The sequence below is a fragment of the Brachionichthys hirsutus genome, chromosome 18 (genome assembly GCF_040956055.1).
Source record: "Brachionichthys hirsutus isolate HB-005 chromosome 18, CSIRO-AGI_Bhir_v1, whole genome shotgun sequence".
NCBI classification, from domain to species: Eukaryota; Metazoa; Chordata; class Actinopteri; order Lophiiformes; family Brachionichthyidae; genus Brachionichthys; species Brachionichthys hirsutus.
Window position 1 is genome coordinate 11,532,199 of NC_090914.1, and position 17,342 is coordinate 11,549,540.

The 17,342-nt window shown below is 51.4% G+C and overlaps 1 protein-coding gene across 1 annotated transcript in view; it reads left to right on the forward strand.

The window, feature by feature from the left end:
* The first annotated feature begins 2,170 nt into the window (after positions 1-2,170).
* kif6 (kinesin family member 6) overlaps positions 2,171-17,342 on the forward strand; it is a 51,145-nt gene continuing 35,973 nt past the window's right edge. The window contains exons 1-9 of the mRNA XM_068751835.1: positions 2,171-2,293; positions 4,572-4,681; positions 5,018-5,092; positions 8,514-8,661; positions 8,749-8,858; positions 9,326-9,455; positions 11,348-11,554; positions 11,686-11,829; positions 13,358-13,444. Coding sequence (XP_068607936.1) covers positions 2,234-2,293; positions 4,572-4,681; positions 5,018-5,092; positions 8,514-8,661; positions 8,749-8,858; positions 9,326-9,455; positions 11,348-11,554; positions 11,686-11,829; positions 13,358-13,444 — 1,071 coding nt within the window. The 5' untranslated portion in view covers positions 2,171-2,233. The remainder of the gene's footprint in view (positions 2,294-4,571; positions 4,682-5,017; positions 5,093-8,513; positions 8,662-8,748; positions 8,859-9,325; positions 9,456-11,347; positions 11,555-11,685; positions 11,830-13,357; positions 13,445-17,342) is intronic.

Below are 17,342 nucleotides of genomic sequence, written 5' to 3' on the forward strand. Positions count from 1 at the left end.
TGCCCAACCTCAGACTCGAGGCTGCTGTCAACAAAAGAGCTCTGATTAGGAAACAGTGTAAGATGAGCGTGAGCTCTGTGGACACATTAATGTCCCCCACGAAGGAGGACGCGTCCTCATCGTCTGGGAAACAGACTACCTGGTGTGAGGGTTGAGCGTGTGGAAAGGCTGTAGGCGCGTATCAGGATGGACGGGCAGGAAAATCACGTGTTTATCAGCTACAGACGGATTCGCATTGTGATTGGTTGGAATTTGGGGTAAGCTTTTATTTTGAATTTAATTTGAAATGGGTTAAAGACAGTTTCCTCTCAGTGCCCTTCATGTGCATAACCTTTTTGTCCTAATGCAGACAGAACCACACACACACACACATACAGTACATGTCTCTGTGTGTGTGTGAGAGTCCAACCTGCAGGAATGCAGCGCTGCATGTTAGCCCATTAGCCGTGTGATCAGCGCTGCATGATAGCCCATTAGCCGTGTGATCAGCGCTGCATGTTAGCCCATTAGCCGTGTGATCAGCGCTGCATGTTAGCCCATTAGCCGTGTGATTAGTGCTGCATGTTAGCCCATTAGCCGTGTGATTAGTGCTGCATGTTAGCCCATTAGCCGTGTGATCAGCGCTGCATGTTAGCCCATTAGCCGTGTGATCAGCGCTGCATGTTAGCCCATTAGCCGTGTGATCAGCGCTGCATGTTAGCCCATTAGCCGTGTGATCAGCGCTGCATGTTAGCCCATTAGCCGTGTGATCAGCGCTGCATGTTAGCCCATTAGCCGTGTGATCAGCGCTGCATGTTAGCCCATTAGCCGTGTGATTAGTGCTGCATGTTAGCCCATTAGCCGTGTGATCAGCGCTGCATGATAGCCCATTAGCCGTGTGATCAGCGTTGCATGTTAGCCCATTAGCCGTGTGATCAGCGCTGCATGTTAGCCCATTAGCCGTGTGATCAGCGAATCCTCTGCTTTGGGGAAAAGGACAAACACAGAGCACGACTTTCATTTGAAGCATTCAGAATGTTCAAAGGAGCCGCTTGGGGAAGCTGATCGATTGTTCTAGTAGTTTCGTGAAGATGAGGAGCTTCTGTTTCTGACGCCGTCTGTCTGTTGTTAGAAGGATTACGGGAAAAAACTGCAGAATGGATTACACTTTAGAGTAAATACAGACAAGTGGAATAAAGGAATTTGTACCTTTGCCAAGAAGGTTATGTTTTCACCACTTCCTGTTTGCTGATTGGTTCAGGTGTCGTCTTACGAGCAGGACGACTCAGCAGCTGCAGAAAAGCACGAAACACTTATTTCTTTCGCGTCATGGAACAAACAAACAAACAAACTGGCGCGTTTTAATCTACGGATGTGTATGCGTGACAGTATTTTGGTGAGGATGCAAACATAACTAAAACATTTAGGATTGTACAATCTCAATCTCATCTTGGACCTGGTCACACCGCCTGGGGGTAGAACTTCTGCTCGGCTATATTTGGGGGAACAAAAACGTTTCAGGTGAATTACCAACACTGAAATTAGAGCCTGTAGAAAAGCCACCCCGACCCCCCCAAATACAAAGCGTGTGGTTCTGTGTGAATCTGGTGAAAAGTACATTTTGCACGACAGGAAATGCTCATTTTACACACTCCGGAATGTGAGACTGCTATTTCTGGCCCTGCGCTTGATGTGTTTATTTTTTGCCCGAGCAGCTATGAACAGTTGCGTCATTCCACCAGCTGTCAACCTGACCTCCTGGATGAGTCACCTGAGCAGCGGTGATCTGATCCTTGAAAGAACGGACATGAAATAAAAAATGACCGGAGAGAGCGCAGACCTCCCCCAAGCAGCTCGCTCCCCTCCGATCTGGATCAGCATCTAAAGGTTGTTCTTGGTATCTTTATACACCATGAAAAGTCAAAGTGATGTTTTTTTTAACTGAGTGTATCAATAAATGGGTTTTAATGTTAACATTTCATATCTATTTTTTGCTATGATCTCTTCCGGATTGTCACCTTTAATCATCTGTTCCTGGTAGCGTTCCCAACATTTCCTGAAGATTTTATCAACATCCGTCCAGAACTTTCTGAGTCATCGTGCCAGCAGTCAGACAAGCCGAATCCTACTCACGTGACTTATCAAAAAGGGGGCGCGGCCGCTGTCACCTAGCAACCATCAACAACACAGAGGAAGCAAAAGGCTGGTGCTGACGTCGTTGTTGCATCGCTTTAGCCTCGTTTACGTTTTGAAAATGGTGAAACAGACAATCGAGATATTTGCTCGTATCAGACCCACAAAGGCACCTGCGGCGGTAAGACGGCATTTATCGATGTGACGTCACTGACATAAACCAGGAGCTGCATCATGCTAGCTAGCTTTCTTGACTAGGAGTTGCATCATGCTAGCTAGCTTTCTTTACTAGGAGCTGCATCATGCTAGCTAGCTTTCTTTACTAGGAGCTGCATCATGCTAGCTAGCTTTCTTTACTAGGAGCTGCATCATGCTAGCTAGCTTTCTTTACTAGGAACTGCATCATGCTAGCTAGCTTTCTTTACTAGGAGCTTCACCATGCTAGCTAGCTTTCTTTTCTAGCAGCTGCATCGTGCTAGCTAGCTTTCTTTACTAGGAGCTGCATCATGCTAGCTAGCTTTCTTTACTAGGAGCTGCATCATGCTAGCTAGCTTTCTTTACTAGGAGCTGCATCATGCTAGCTAGCTTTCTTTACTAGGAGCTTCACCATGCTAGCTAGCTTTCTTTACTAGGAGCTGCATCATGCTAGCTAGCTTTCTTTACTAGTAGCTGCATCATGCTAGCTAGCTTTCTTTAATAGGAGCTTCACCATGCTAGCTAGCTTTCTTTACTAGGAGCTGCATCATGCTAGCTAGCTTTCTTTACTAGGAGCTTCATCATGCTAGCTAGCTTTCTTTACTAGGAGCTGCATCATACTAGCTAGCTTTCTTTACTAGGAGCTGCACCATGCTAGCTAGCTTTCTTTACCAGGAGCTTCATCATGCTAGCTAGCTTTCTTTACTAGGAGCTTCATCATGCTAGCTAGCTTTCTTTACTAGGAGCTGCATCATGCTAGCTAGCTTTCTTTACTAGGAGCTTCATCATGCTAGCTAGCTTTCTTTACTAGGAGCTTCATCATGCTAGCTAGCTTTCTTTACTAGGAGCTGCATCATGCTAGCTAGCTTTCTTTACTAGGAGCTGCATCATGCTAGCTAGCTTTCTTTACTAGGAGCTGCATCATGCTAGCTAGCTTTCTATACTAGGAGCTTCATCATGCTAGCTAGCTTTCTTTACTAGGAGCTTCATCATGCTAGCTAGCTTTCTTTACTAGGAGCTTCATCATGCTAGCTAGCTTTCTTTACTAGGAGCTGCATCATGCTAGCTAGCTTTCTTTACTAGGAGTTTCATCATGCTAGCTAGCTTTCTTTACTAGGAGCTTCATCATGCTAGCTAGCTTTCTTTACTAGGAGCTTCACCATGCTAGCTAGCTTTCTTTACTAGTAGCTTCACCATGCTAGCTAGCTTTCTTTACTAGGAGCTTCATCATGCTAGCTAGCTTTCTTTACTAGGAGCTGCATCATGCTAGCTAGCTTTCTTTACTAGGAGCTTCATCATGCTAGCTAGCTTTCTTTACTAGGAGCTTCACCATGCTAGCTAGCTTTCTTTACTAGGAGCTTCCCCATGCTAGCTAGCTTTCTTTACTAGGAGCTGCATCATGCTAGCTAGCTTTCTTTACTAGGAGCTTCATCATGCTAGCTAGCTTTCTTTACTAGGAGCTTCACCATGCTAGCTAGCTTTCTTTACTGTTCTTTACTGTGTGTGACCGAGCAGCAGGTTAAAAACACACCTGTCCTGCTCAAATTGTTTCCACGCCCACTTAAACCTTTTGACCGTGGACGTTTCGTACATCTGCATCAGAGCATCGACTCTAAACAGTGCTGTGCATGTTGTCGCTTGCTCCATGCACGCTATTTGTTGTTTACCTGTTTATTCATGCGTGTAGTTTATTGCATTTTAACTTAGATCCAGGTGGCATTGCAAATTCTCAGATTTGTTCAAGACGTGTTCCGGTCAGGCAGATTAGGAGATTAAAGCTGCGTTCAGCCGGAGATCATGCATCTGTGAAAGATAGTCAATTATGTCTGGATTAAAAATAGGGATATAATTAGATATTGATCATCCGGTTATCAGCTGAGCCAGAATGTTTCATTTTCTTTCGCTAAGCGTTCCACGTTGTCTCGTCTTTTCTCCCTGAAGCCACCAGGACTTCAAACAGGTAGTCGAGCTCGAGCAGATGTTAGACCCTGAGACGGGGGGCAAATGGACCCAGCCAGCCTCACTTCATTTGTCCTCCACTAGCCGACTTTAGTTTAGTCTTCCCAGCCCCCCGAGGTCCTTGATGTTGGGGTTTGCAGCAGCCCCCCCCCCGAGGCTAATAGCACATAGATCACGTAGAACACAAGCTGCTTCATGTCTTCAGTCTGAAGGTTCCTCTCTCAGGGTCCAGTAACCCTAATAAACGGTAGCATGCAGGCCTGGCCCCCCTGCCGGGCTGACCCGGCTCCTGTCTGCTCCCTCAGGTGTACTCCGTGGTCAGTGAGGAGCAGATAGGAGCTTCGTTGGAGTTCACGGTTCCTCGGGACCTGGACGACGGCTTCGTCAACAACAAGAGGGAGCGCTACAAGTTCAGGTAGGATCAGGTCCATCTCGATTCTAGAACGTTCCCCTGCTTATGCCCAGTTTATTTTAGAGGAGGATCCTTGTGGAGGTCCCCTGTGGAGGTTCCCTCCTGCACTTATAGAAATACTTTTTCCACGTTTAAGTCTTCCTGGGCGGATTCCGGGATAAAACACGGAGGGTTGAGTCTTCCGAAGCAGACTAACTAAATCCACCTCCCCATTGAGTAGACGCCTGCTTTGGGCCTTAACACACTTCATGTGTGAGTGACATAATCAGCGGTCACTCTGTCCTCTTGTGTCCTGCTGAACACGACTGCAGTATTTGTCTTCTCTTTCTCTCTGCTCAGGTTCCAAAAGATATTTGATCAAGCAGCTGAACAAGAGGAGATATTTGAAAACATTGCCAAACCGGTTGCAGACAGGTCAGAGAAACACACCGTACCTTTCAAGATGCTAAATGAAAATAATGTTTGCATTGATGCTAGCATCTTCAAGGCTTCGTGGGAGACGGCAGGTGGAGTCCCACGGAGTCTTCACCTGCAGAATGGTTTGCCCGTCCTCTCTGTAACTCTATCCGAGTGTGTTTTAGTTGAAACCAGTTCCCATTTTTCATCAGACATGCTGTGATACACTCTGTGTGAACCGTAAAGACTAGAGGAAACGGGACAGATGAGTAAAGACTAGAGGAAACGGGACAGATGAGTAAAGACTAGAGGAAACGGGACAGATGAGTAAAGACTAGAGGAAACGGGACAGATGAGTAAAGACGAGAGGAAACGGGACAGATGAGTAAAGACTAGAGGAAACGGGACAGATGAGTAAAGACGAGAGGAAACGGGACAGATGAGTAAAGACGAGAGGAAACGGGACAGATGAGTAAAGACGAGAGGAAACGGGACAGATGAGTAAAGACGAGAGGAAACGGGACAGATGAGTAAAGACTAGAGGAAACGGGACAGATGAGTAAAGACTAGAGGAAACGGGACAGATGAGTAAAGACGAGAGGAAACGGGACAGATGAGTAAAGACTAGAGGAAACGGGACAGATGAGTAAAGACGAGAGGAAACGGGACAGATGAGTAAAGACTAGAGGAAACGGGACAGATGAGTAAAGACTAGAGGAAACGGGACAGATGAGTAAAGACGAGAGGAAACGGGACAGATGAGTAAAGACGAGAGGAAACGGGACAGATGAGTAAAGACTAGAGGAAACGGGACAGATGAGTAAAGACTAGAGGAAACGGGACAGATGAGTAAAGACTAGAGGAAACGGGACAGATGAGTAAAGACTAGAGGAAACGGGACAGATGAGTAAAGACGAGAGGAAACGGGACAGATGAGTAAAGACGAGAGGAAACGGGACAGATGAGTAAAGACTAGAGGAAACGGGACAGATGAGTAAAGACGAGAGGAAACGGGACAGATGAGGCGATGGTGTCAGCCGTGCGGTGTAGAACCAACAACCCGTCCAGCCTCTTTCCTGAGGAGTAACTTCTGAGCTTTACTCTTTACTGAGGAGTAACTTCTGAGCTTTACTCTTTCCTGAGGAGTAACTTCTGAGCTTCACTCTTTCCTGAGGAGTAACTTCTGAGCTTTACTCTTTCCTGAGGAGTAACTTCTGGAAGGACGTCCATCACGCGAGAGTAAAGAATCCAAATAAAGGCTGGATACATGATATGACTTCCACATTTACAAACTGCCAATGAAAGTTCAGCAATTTCTCAGGAAATGATCATAAATGTAGAAAGTCCTGCATTCCTGGTGGTGACCTCTGAACCCGGAGAGTCCGGATAATGTCTCAGTGACATGAAGTGATTCAGTTCATTCTGAATAACCTCAAAGTCCTGCATCAGAACATTCATCCACCCATCCGTCCATCCATCCATCCACCCACCCATCGTTGGAGCCTATCTAAGGTGCAGAACGTGTGGAACCCCCCGGATGAAGCAGGACAGCGCTCGTATCTCGATCAAAGATAGGATCAAAGATATCAAATATCATCAAAGGCATTTCGGCTGGGACTGAAAACATGAAGCTCTGACTCATTTTCTGTAAATTTAGGTTTGCAGTGTAACTGAAACCGTTTCAAACCCAACGGCGTCGGGGCAAATGTTAAAAGCCCCAGGGCAGGAAGAGTCAATATTATGGTCTCGGGGTGGTAATCAATTTCACAAGGCTGTGAAACCTGCTGCTCAAGTTCAAAGAAGACTTTCTGTTCGGATTTAACTTCAAGCTGATCGCTTCTCGAGCTTAGAACTATTATTCAGACGGATTCACCGATTGTAGATTGTAAACGACCAGGAAAGCTGACATGTAAACAGGAAGGGGCGGGATAAAAGGCCCCGCCCACCTCAGCGGCAGGATAAAAGGCCCGGGCTGCGTCACTAGAGCAGGGAGGGGAACCCTACAGCACGCAGGGGGGGAACCCTACAGCACCCAGGGGGGGAACCCTACAGCACCCAGGGGGGGGAACCCTACAGCACCCAGGGGGGGAACCCTACAGCACCCAGGGGGGGGAACCCTACAGCACGCAGGGGGGGAACCCTACAGCACCCAGGGGGGGGAACCCTACAGCACCCAGGGGGGGAACCCTACAGCACCCAGGGGGGGGAACCCTACAGCACCCAGGGGGGGAACCCTACAGCACCCAGGGGGGGGAACCCTACAGCACCCAGGGGGGAACCCTACAGCACCCAGGGGGGGGAACCCTACAGCACTCAGGGGGGGAACCCTACAGCACTCAGGGGGGGGGGACCCTACAGCACCCAGGGAGGGGAACCCTACAGCACCCAGGGGGGGAACCCTACAGCACCCAGGGGGGGAACCCTACAGCACCCAGGGAGGGGAACCCTACAGCACCCAGGGGGGGAACCCTACAGCACCCAGGGAGGGGAACCCTACAGCACCCAGGGGGGGAACCCTACAGCACTCGGGGGGGGGAACCCTACAGCACTCGGGGGGGAACCCTACAGCACTCCTCCTGGGTTGGCAATATAATCAGAATAAGTGAGAGGCTTAAGTTTGTCTATAATTCATCTTGGAAAGTGTCAGCGTATCGTTTTCCTTGCACTTGGCAAGTGAAAGTAACTTGATCCTCACCTTTGATCATGTGTCAGAACCCCCCCCGGCCACCCCGGTCATCCCCCCCCCCCCCCCCATCGTTTTACTGTTCCTGCCTGGTTCATTTCCAAGACTACAAAACAAGCTTTTTTTTCCCAAGTCAATTGATCAATTGATCATCGCTCACGTGAGCCTCATTCAAACGGGACTCTGGATCACCGGGTTCCATGGTTCCTTGGTTCCATGGTTCCTTGGTTCCATGGTTCCATGGTTCCTTGGTTCCACGGTTCCTTGGTTCCTTGGTTCCATGGTTCCTTGGTTCCTTGGTTCCATGGTTCCATGGTTCCTTGGTTCCATGGTTCCTTGGTTCCATGGTTCCTTGGTTCCATGGTTCCATGGTTCCTTGGTTCCTTGGTTCCATGGTTCCATGGTTCCTTGGTTCCATGGTTCCATGGTTCCTTGGTTCCATGGTTCCTTGGTTCCATGGTTCCATGGTTCCTTGGTTCCTTGGTTCCATGGTTCCATGGTTCCTTGGTTCCTTGGTTCCATGGTTCTGAGCATGTGCAGAAGGGCCGTCTTACGTGGCCCCACCTCGTTCTGTGGCTTTGGGCCTTTCCCTTCGCTCGTATCCAGACAGTCGGCCCTCGCCGACCGGCTCGGACCGGCTGTCTGGAGACGCGTTATTATTGTGTGTGTTCTCAGTGACATTGATGGTCAGCCGGCCAATGAGAGTGCGTGTGCGTGTGTGTGTGTGCGTGTGCGTGTGCGTGTGTGTGTCTGCAGCGTATTGGCTGGCTTTAATGGCACCATATTTGCATATGGCCAGACGGGCAGTGGAAAGACCTTCACCATCACAGGAGGGGCGGAGCGCTACCACGACCGAGGCATCGTTCCGCGCACACTCTCCTACCTGTACACGCACCTGAGCCAGGTGAGCCGAGCCGTTGGGACTCTCCTGAGACGTTCCCCTCTGTGGGGACGGCCTGAGTCCCACGTGCATTCACGTCTTCACCCACAGGGCGGCGGCGTGGTTTACAGCACGCACGTCTCCTACCTGGAGGTCTACAACGAGACGGGATACGACCTCCTGGATCCCCGCAGCGAAGCGTCGCGGCTGGAAGACCTACCGTCAGTGTTCTACGTCCTATTATTAAATGCTGAGGAGCAGTCAACTTCCTTCTGCCGTTCTTCGGGTTCTGTCTTTCGCCGCTGGACGCTCCAGCACCGTCCTGGGACGAGCCGCTGGCGCTCGGCGTGCGCCCGATCCTTCTCTCGTGGTTTTGATGCCACACACCACAGTGTTCTGGAAATAGGCGGTGCCCGTCGTGAGCCGTGCTGTGGCTGTTTCCTGCCTGTTGCTGCCTGCCTGCTTGTTGTGGACGTTCTCGCTCTCTTTCTGTTCTCTTTAGCTCTATCTTTATTTCCATGCTCTAAACAAAAAGCTCTTTAAAATAAATCGTTGTGTCTTTCACCGTTGGTTTTGAATATTTCTACAACAATAACAACATTTCCCATTTTGGTTTGGAGGACTTCTTCATCCCTGCTAGGGGGTCAAGCCCCCCCCCCCCCCCCCATGACTCCATGTTCTGTTCCAGAAAAGTAACGATCCTGGAGGATCCAGACCAAAACATCCATCTCAGGAACCTCTCGCTGCAGCAGTCGGCAAATGAAGAGGAGGCTCTGAATCTGCTCTTCCTCGGCGACACCAATCGTATGATTGCAGAAGTAAGAAAGGGGGGGGGTCTCCGCTAATGCTAATGTTTGTGTTTCACACAGCATGCAGTGTTCTTAATCGCAGACAGGAGCCACACACGTACCCCCCCCCCGCCCCCCCCCCGGGTCCCCTTTTGGTTTGCTACCTGGGGTCTGGAGCAAAGTGCACCGATTAACAGACTATTGATTGATTTAGCCTTTATTGAACCAGGTAAGCTCATTGAGGATGACGGACCCGGACCCTGGACCTGAGGTCCGGGTCTCTCTCTGGAGCTCCGTGTCCTCCAGTCTCTGTCCTCCGGTTCAACCTGCCCACACAGAAACTATCGGGAATGTATCCTCGCCGGAGTCCAACTGAGATTACACTGCTGCTTTATTTCTTCTCTTGCTCGCAGCCATGTGGGGGGAGTCCGGCACGTCACGCTGCCCCCTGCAGGCAGTGAGCTCAGCCGCTTCGGGACTCGGCTCCCCTCTCTGCTCTTCTGTCGGACAGGAAATAAAAAGCATCTTCTCAACTCCTCACCTTGCCTCAACCTCGGTGCGAAACATCGCCTCCCATGTGGCCGTTCTCCTGCGCCTCCTTTTCCCTCCGTGTGAGGAGTCCCTGTGCCTCCTTTTCCCTCCGTGTGAGGAGTCCCTGCGCCTCCTTTTCCGTCTGTGTGAGGAGTCCCTGTGCCTCCTTTTCCCTCCGTGTGAGGAGTCCCTGCGCCTCCTTTTCCCTCCGTGTGAGGAGTCCCTGCGCCTCCTTTTCCCTCCGTGTGAGGAGTCCCTGCGCCTCCTTTTCCCTCCGTGTGAGGAGTCCCTGCGCCTCCTTTTCCCTCCGTGTGAGGAGTCCCTGCGCCTCCTTTTCCCTCCGTGTGAGGAGTCCCTGCGCCTCCTTTTCCCTCCGTGTGAGGAGTCCCTGCGCCTCCTTTTCCCTCCGTGTGAGGAGTCCCTGCGCCTCCTTTTCCCTCCGTGTGAGGAGTCCCTGCGCCTCCTTTTCCCTCCGTGTGAGGAGTCCCTGCGCCTCCTTTTCCCTCCGTGTGAGGAGTCCCTGCGCCTCCTTTTCCCTCTGTGTGAGGAGTCCCTGCGCCTTCTTTTCCCTCTGTGTGAGGAGTCCCTGCGCCTCCTTTTCCCTCCGTGTGAGGAGTCCCTGCGCCTCCTTTTCCCTCCGTGTGAGGAGTCCCTGCGCCTCCTTTTCCCTCTGTGTGAGGAGTCCCTGCGCCTCCTTTTCCCTCCTGGCCGGAGCGTTTTTTACACCTTAATTCCTTCCTGAGCTGTTGAGTCAGAGGTTTTTAGTGTTTGTAGCATCAGCGTTTCCCTTTTTGTTGACCTGCTTCAACACGGTGTGTGGTCAGCATGGGGGGGGGGGGGGGGGGTCATTTCTGCTCCGATAATGGACAGCTGTCGGTGTATTTTATTACTTGATCGATATCCAGCTGTCTCATACGAGCTTTATGATCATTTTAATTGGAGGAGACGCGTCGACAGTCACCGAGCCCAAACGACTGCAGCACATGATTCAAGAACCAGGAGGTTCCTCGTTCTCCATAACTATTGATCAACACACCCTCCAATAGCAATATAAGCCACACCCACCAAAATCCCAGCCAGTCATATATTTTTGGCAGTCTAGGATTTGACAGACGTTCCAGTGTGAATCTCTTTTGAAGCTTTGAAGCCTTTGAAGCTGCATTCAGGGCGTTTCTGTACTTCCTCCTAGCTTAGCGTTACATTCCTTTCAGGGACACCCCTTGAACCCCGGGGATGAGCACCGCTTGCTCCATCTCTCCGTACTCTTCCTCTCAGATTGACATTAGCTTTTGTAAACCCACCATCGGTCACGCACGGACGCTTGAGAGGACTCTAAACACTCCAGAGCTGTTCAGTTAGAGCTCCTGTCTTCCTCCTGTCCTCTTCACCAGACTCCAATGAACCAGGCATCCACGCGTTCCCACTGCATTTTCACCGTGCACTTATCCACGCGTGAGCCCGGATCGGCCACCGTGCGGCGCTCCAAGCTCCACCTGGTGGACCTGGCTGGGTCGGAGCGAGCGAGCAAGACTGGCCTGAATGGGCAGCTGCTCACTGAGGCCAAGTACATCAACCTGTCGCTGCACTACCTGGAGCAGGTAGACTACCCAGAAGGACTTCCTTTGATTTGTAATAGTCCTAAACCCCCCCCGGACCCTGCTGCGTGTCAACACGTGATCAGCTTCTCTCTGCATTGACACAGACGACCGTTCACTGCTTTTCCTTTCAGGTGATCATTGCTTTGTCAGAAAGGAACCGCTCCCACGTTCCTTACAGGAACTCCATGTTGACTTCTGTTCTGAGGGACAGTCTTGGGGGCAACTGTATGACGACAATGATTGCCACTATAGCAGTTGACAAGAGGAACCTTGAGGTAAGGATGATTTGCATAAAGCATTGTTCGGCTATCTCTGAATATTGGGTTTACGTGATATTATCGGGTTTTTTTTAACCTTTATTTAACGACCTGGACCTAAGTTGCATGTTTTTGGTGCAGCCTGGTGGGCAGCAGGGATAGTGCGGTTAGCAGGAGCTAGCGTAGCATTGCCAGTGTCTCCCTTGAGTCCGTCCCAAGCCCGGATAAATGCAGAGATTCGCTGCAGAAATGGCATCCGGCATAAAAATTAGCAAAAAATGTAACGTTCAAATCACCTTATCTATGAAAGGTCGGGCCCGGTTAGCAAAGACCGCCAGCAGCGTTGTTGACCGCGGGATGCTGGTGGGAATTGTGTTACTGTGGGTCGAAGACAGAGACGAAGAAGTGATGGACAAGTTTGGTGTTCAGGACAGGAACCTGGAAGGACAGATGCTGGTGGACTTTACCAAAAGGAGGGACATGGCAGTAGTTAACACTTATTTCCAGAAGAGACTAGAACATACGGTGACCTACAAGAGTGGAGGGAGGAGCACCAGGTGGACATCTAGTGTAGACGGAGCAGTTTAGAGGAGGCTGGTTGGAGGATACAAGACAGCGGTGAGGACAGCCATGATGGACGGCTTAGAGACAGTGGTGAGGACAGCCATGATGGACGTCTCAGAGACAGTGGTGAGGACAGCCATGATGGACGTCTCAGAGACAGCGGTGAGGACAGCCATGATGGACGGCTTAGAGACAGTGGTGAGGACAGCCATGATGGACGGCTTAGAGACAGTGGTGAGGACAGCCATGATGGACGGCTTAGAGACAGTGGTGAGGACAGCCATGATGGACGGCTTAGAGACAGTGGTGAGGACAGCCATGATGGACGGCTCAGAGACAGTGGTGAGGACAGCCATGATGGACGGCTCAGAGACAGTGGTGAGGACAGCCATGATGGACGGCTCAGAGACAGTGGTGAGGACAGCCATGATGGACGGCTCAGAGACAGTGGTGAGGACAGCCATGATGGACGGCTTAGAGACAGTGGTGAGGACAGCCATGATGGACGGCTTAGAGACAGTGGTGAGGACAGCCATGATGGACGGCTTAGAGACAGTGTCTCTGAGGACAAGACAGGAGGCGGAGCTAGAAGTGGAGGAGATGAAGATGCTGAGGTTCTCCTTGGGAGTGTCCAGGTTGGACAGGATTAGAAATGAGACAATAAGAGGGACAGTGAAGGTTAGACGTTTTGGAGACAAGGTCAGAGAGACCAGACTTTGATGGTTTGGACATGTCCAGAGGAGAGACAGGGACTATATCGGTAGAAGGATGCTGAGGATGGAACTGCCAGGGAACAGGGCTAGAGGACGACCCAGGAGAAGAGACATGGACGTAGTGAGGGAGGTTTTGTTTTAGTTTTTAGTGTTTTACTTCACCCAATCAGTTTTCTGCAGCAGCACTCTGGAGAACGAACGTTAAAGGTGATTAAAGGTGATTAAAGGTGATTAAAGGTGATTAAAGGTGATAAGGATGTCGTCTCCAGGAGTCCATCTCGACCTGCCGCTTCGCACAGCGAGTGGCTCTCATCAAGAATGAGGCGGTGCTGAATGAGGAACTGGAGCCTGCCCTGGTGAGACATCGAGACACACAACCGTCCAGCCTCTTAGTTTAGCTACACAAGCACACCGCCGCACAATGACTGCGCTCGCCGTGGCCAGGCCGTCGTGCCTGCTGATCAGGAAACGGGTTTTACCGACACGCCTCAGCTTCAGTCATCGTGAGCTCGACTCGAGCATCTTCTCTGGGTTCTCAATGCCAAAGTAGAGAACCACTCGGGGAGCAAACCTCCACCATGCTCCTCTAAAACAAGTGCATCTCCCCCCTAACTGGATCTACACCGTCCACATGGTGATCTGGATCAGTACCGGAAGTCAAAGTGAATCAGAGCTGAAGTTTATTTTAAGTCCATAAATGGGTTTAATGTTAAAATGTAATATTTGTTCCTGACCTCATTCTGGATCAGAACCGGTACGTGTTTGGTGATGGTTCTGATCGGACCCCTTCATGACTGGGATGTTTGGGGAGTGAATTGAATTCAGATTTTACAACTTTTACCCTAACCCTAACCCTAACCTTTATAAGTAAATGGGAAATTTCAGATATTTATTGTACCCAGACGGGTATCCGGATCGCTCTCAGAATTTCATGGATCTAAGTTAGACCAAGACCATCTTCAGATTTTATTTCATCAGTTTTTCTGTAATCTTTCTAAGGACGGACGGACGGACAGACAGTGTTTTTTTACCGGTATCCTTTATTTTAAAAGAAGCAGAGCGAGTTTACTTTCATTCCCTTTTTGTCTGTTTGACTGCCTCTAGTTGTGTTGTAGCTCAATGCTCACAGCGTCTGTAGACTTTACATTGGAGTGTACTACAGTGTGTCTTTATACACATTCGTACCAGGAAGCAGAGGCGAGCGCAGAGCGTCCCAGCGTTCCTTCCCAGACACGGTTGAACATTCTTAAATTGAGAGGGCCGGCTGTTTATCTTCAGTAACATGAATTCATAATTGTAATTGTAGGTTGGAGAAGAACCCAGATTTTGAAGTTGTTCCAAATAACAATGGATGTACTGCGTGTGCGGTAGTACAGTATGTACTGTAGTATCATCTACAGATCATTCACAAGTTTTTCATAGACCTTCCACCTCATCGAAGCGTCGTTTCGTTGGAGATGGAAGGAAGCCGGAGCACAGGGAGAACATCCGAACGATACCAGCTCCACATAGAAAGGAATCCGACGCGCCACCCACTGTACTTCCATAGCTGTGTTTTACTACAGTTATGCAGTTTTATGAGTAATAGGAAAATGACATATCTGCCACAGACTCACAGCAGGCAGCATTTCTAGAGGCAGACCTGGGGTTGCTGGGAAGGCGTCTCTGCCACGCTCATATCTGCTGCCTTGCTCAGGATCAACTGCTCCCGGATTACGGCTGCCGAAACCTGGCTGGCCATTTGCAAACCCTGGAGAGGTCTTTTTAAGAGAGTCTGTGGCCAGCCCAGTAATTGTGACGGTGTCTGGCTGCTCCCACTTTGGTCCGGACCCCGGTGCGACCCCAAGTCCACAGGCAAACGTCTTGTCTTTGGCTAAGGACTTGTGAGTGTGCGTCTCCTTTTGCATCCGTCTCCCCGTCTCCCCGTCTGTCTGTCTTCCTGGTTTACTGAGGAGAAAAGTCAGCAGTGCCGTTTGCAGATTGGAATGATGTCATTCTTTGTGGTTTGGGGTCGCATTTCTTTTGGCCTGCCCCGTCCGAAGGCACACTGGCCATTGATTAAAACCTTTTCTGGGACGTTTTCAATCCTGCATTTGACGCATTATCCAGACTGCACATGGATTCTGTGTTCTTATATCGTCGTCTTCAAAGCTTGAGAGGCAGGAATCCACCCAAACCAAATAAAGCGTCTAACAAGTCTCTCATGGAGCAGGAAGGAATGCGGTGCTGCGAGTGACCTTTGATCTTAATGGCTTCAGCTGCAGCGACCACACAGTGGCATCTTTTAGCCCATTCTGATCCAGGCCTGCCCTCGGAGGCAGCCACCAACACTTATTTGATCTTCCATTTATATCAGGCGTGTACCTGGGACAAACATGAGCATCGTGTCCTATTGGTTGGTATCCAACTGTGTGCCGCTGCTGAACTTGGACTATTCGTCGCTTTGAGAGCACAGCTCTGACTAGTTCTGAGGTTCTGACCCGTGAGTCCAGCAGGGGCCCGATCAAAACCAGCCAGTGAGATCCCGTGGCGGTCTCTCTCTCCTCGTCTCCCTCCTCTGGCTGGCCTCGGAGGACTAGGGAGTTTATAAGTGCTGTCGCACGGCGCAGTCCTTCGTGCCCGAGTCTGAAATGTCTGCAGGATCATGGAACATCTGTTATCAGTTTGTTGCAGGCGGTAAAAGACCTTGCCGCTCTTTAAAAGTATTGGAAACAGTGACTCCTCTTTATTCATTAAAAAAACATCCCAGAATAGCTGCAGACTTGTGGGCGTTATACGACGGGAGAGCGCGCCTCTAAAGCGTCGCCGGCGTTCACGGTGCAGTACCAGCGGTTTGCTCTGGGGCGGTCACGCCTCTAAAGCGTCGCCGGCGTTCACGGCGCAGTACCAGCGGTTTGCTCTGGGGCGGTCACGCCTCTAAAGCGTCGCCGGCGTTCACGGCGCAGTACCAGCGGTTTGCTCTGGGGTGGTCACGCCTCTAAAGCGTCGCCGGCGTTCACGGCGCAGTACCAGCGGTTTGCTCTGGGGTGGTCACGCCTCTAAAGCGTCGCCGGCGTTCACGGCGCAGTACCAGCGGTTTACTCTGGGGCGGTCACGCCTCTAAAGCGTCGCCGGCGTTCACGGTGCAGTACCAGCGGTTTGCTCTGGGGCGGTCACGCCTCTAAAGCGTCGCCGGCGTTCACGGGGCAGTACCAGCGGTTTGCTCTGGGGCGGTTACGCCTCTAAAGCGTCGCCGGCGTTCACGGTGCAGTACCAGCGGTTTACTCTGGGGCGGTCACGCCTCTAAAGCGTTGCCGGCGTTCACGGTGCAGTACCAGCGGTTTGCTCTGGGGCGGTCACGCCTCTAAAGCGTCGCCGGCGTTCACGGTGCAGTACCAGCGGTTTGCTCTGGGGCGGTCACGCCTCTAAAGCGTCGCCGGCGTTCACGGTGCAGTACCAGCGGTTTACTCTGGGGCGGTCACGCCTCTAAAGCGTCGCCGGCGTTCACGGTGCAGTACCAGCGGTTTGCTCTGGGGCGGTCACGCCTCTAAAGCGTCGCCGGCGTTCACGGTGCAGTACCAGCGGTTTGCTCTGGGGCGGTCACGCCTCTAAAGCGTCGCTGGCGTTCACGGTGCAGTACCAGCGGTTTACTCTGGGGCGGTCACGCCTCTAAAGCGTCGCCGGCGTTCACGGTGCAGTACCAGCGGTTTGCTCTGGGGCGGTTACGCCTCTAAAGCGTCGCCGGCGTTCACGGCGCAGTACCAGCGGTTTACTCTGGGGCGGTCACGCCTCTAAAGCGTCGCCGGCGTTCACGGCGCAGTACCAGCGGTTTGCTCTGGGGCGGTTACGCCTCTAAAGCGTCGCCGGCGTTCACGGCGCAGTACCAGCGGTTTGCTCTGGGGCGGTTACGCCTCTAAAGCGTCGCCGGCGTTCACGGCGCAGTACCAGCGGTTTACTCTGGGGCGGTCACGCCTCTAAAGCGTCGCCGGCGTTCACGGTGCAGTACCAGCGGTTTGCTCTGGGGCGGTCACGCCTCTAAAGCGTCGCCGGCGTTCACGGTGCAGTACCAGCGGTTTGCTCTGGGGCGGTCACGCCTCTAAAGCGTCGCTGGCGTTCACGGTGCAGTACCAGCGGTTTGCTCTGGGGTGGTCACGCCTCTAAAGCGTCGCCGGCGTTCACGGCGCAGTACCAGCGGTTTGCTCTGGGGTGGTCACGCCTCTAAAGCGTCGCCGGCGTTCACGGCGCAGTACCAGCGGTTTACTCTGGGGCGGTCAC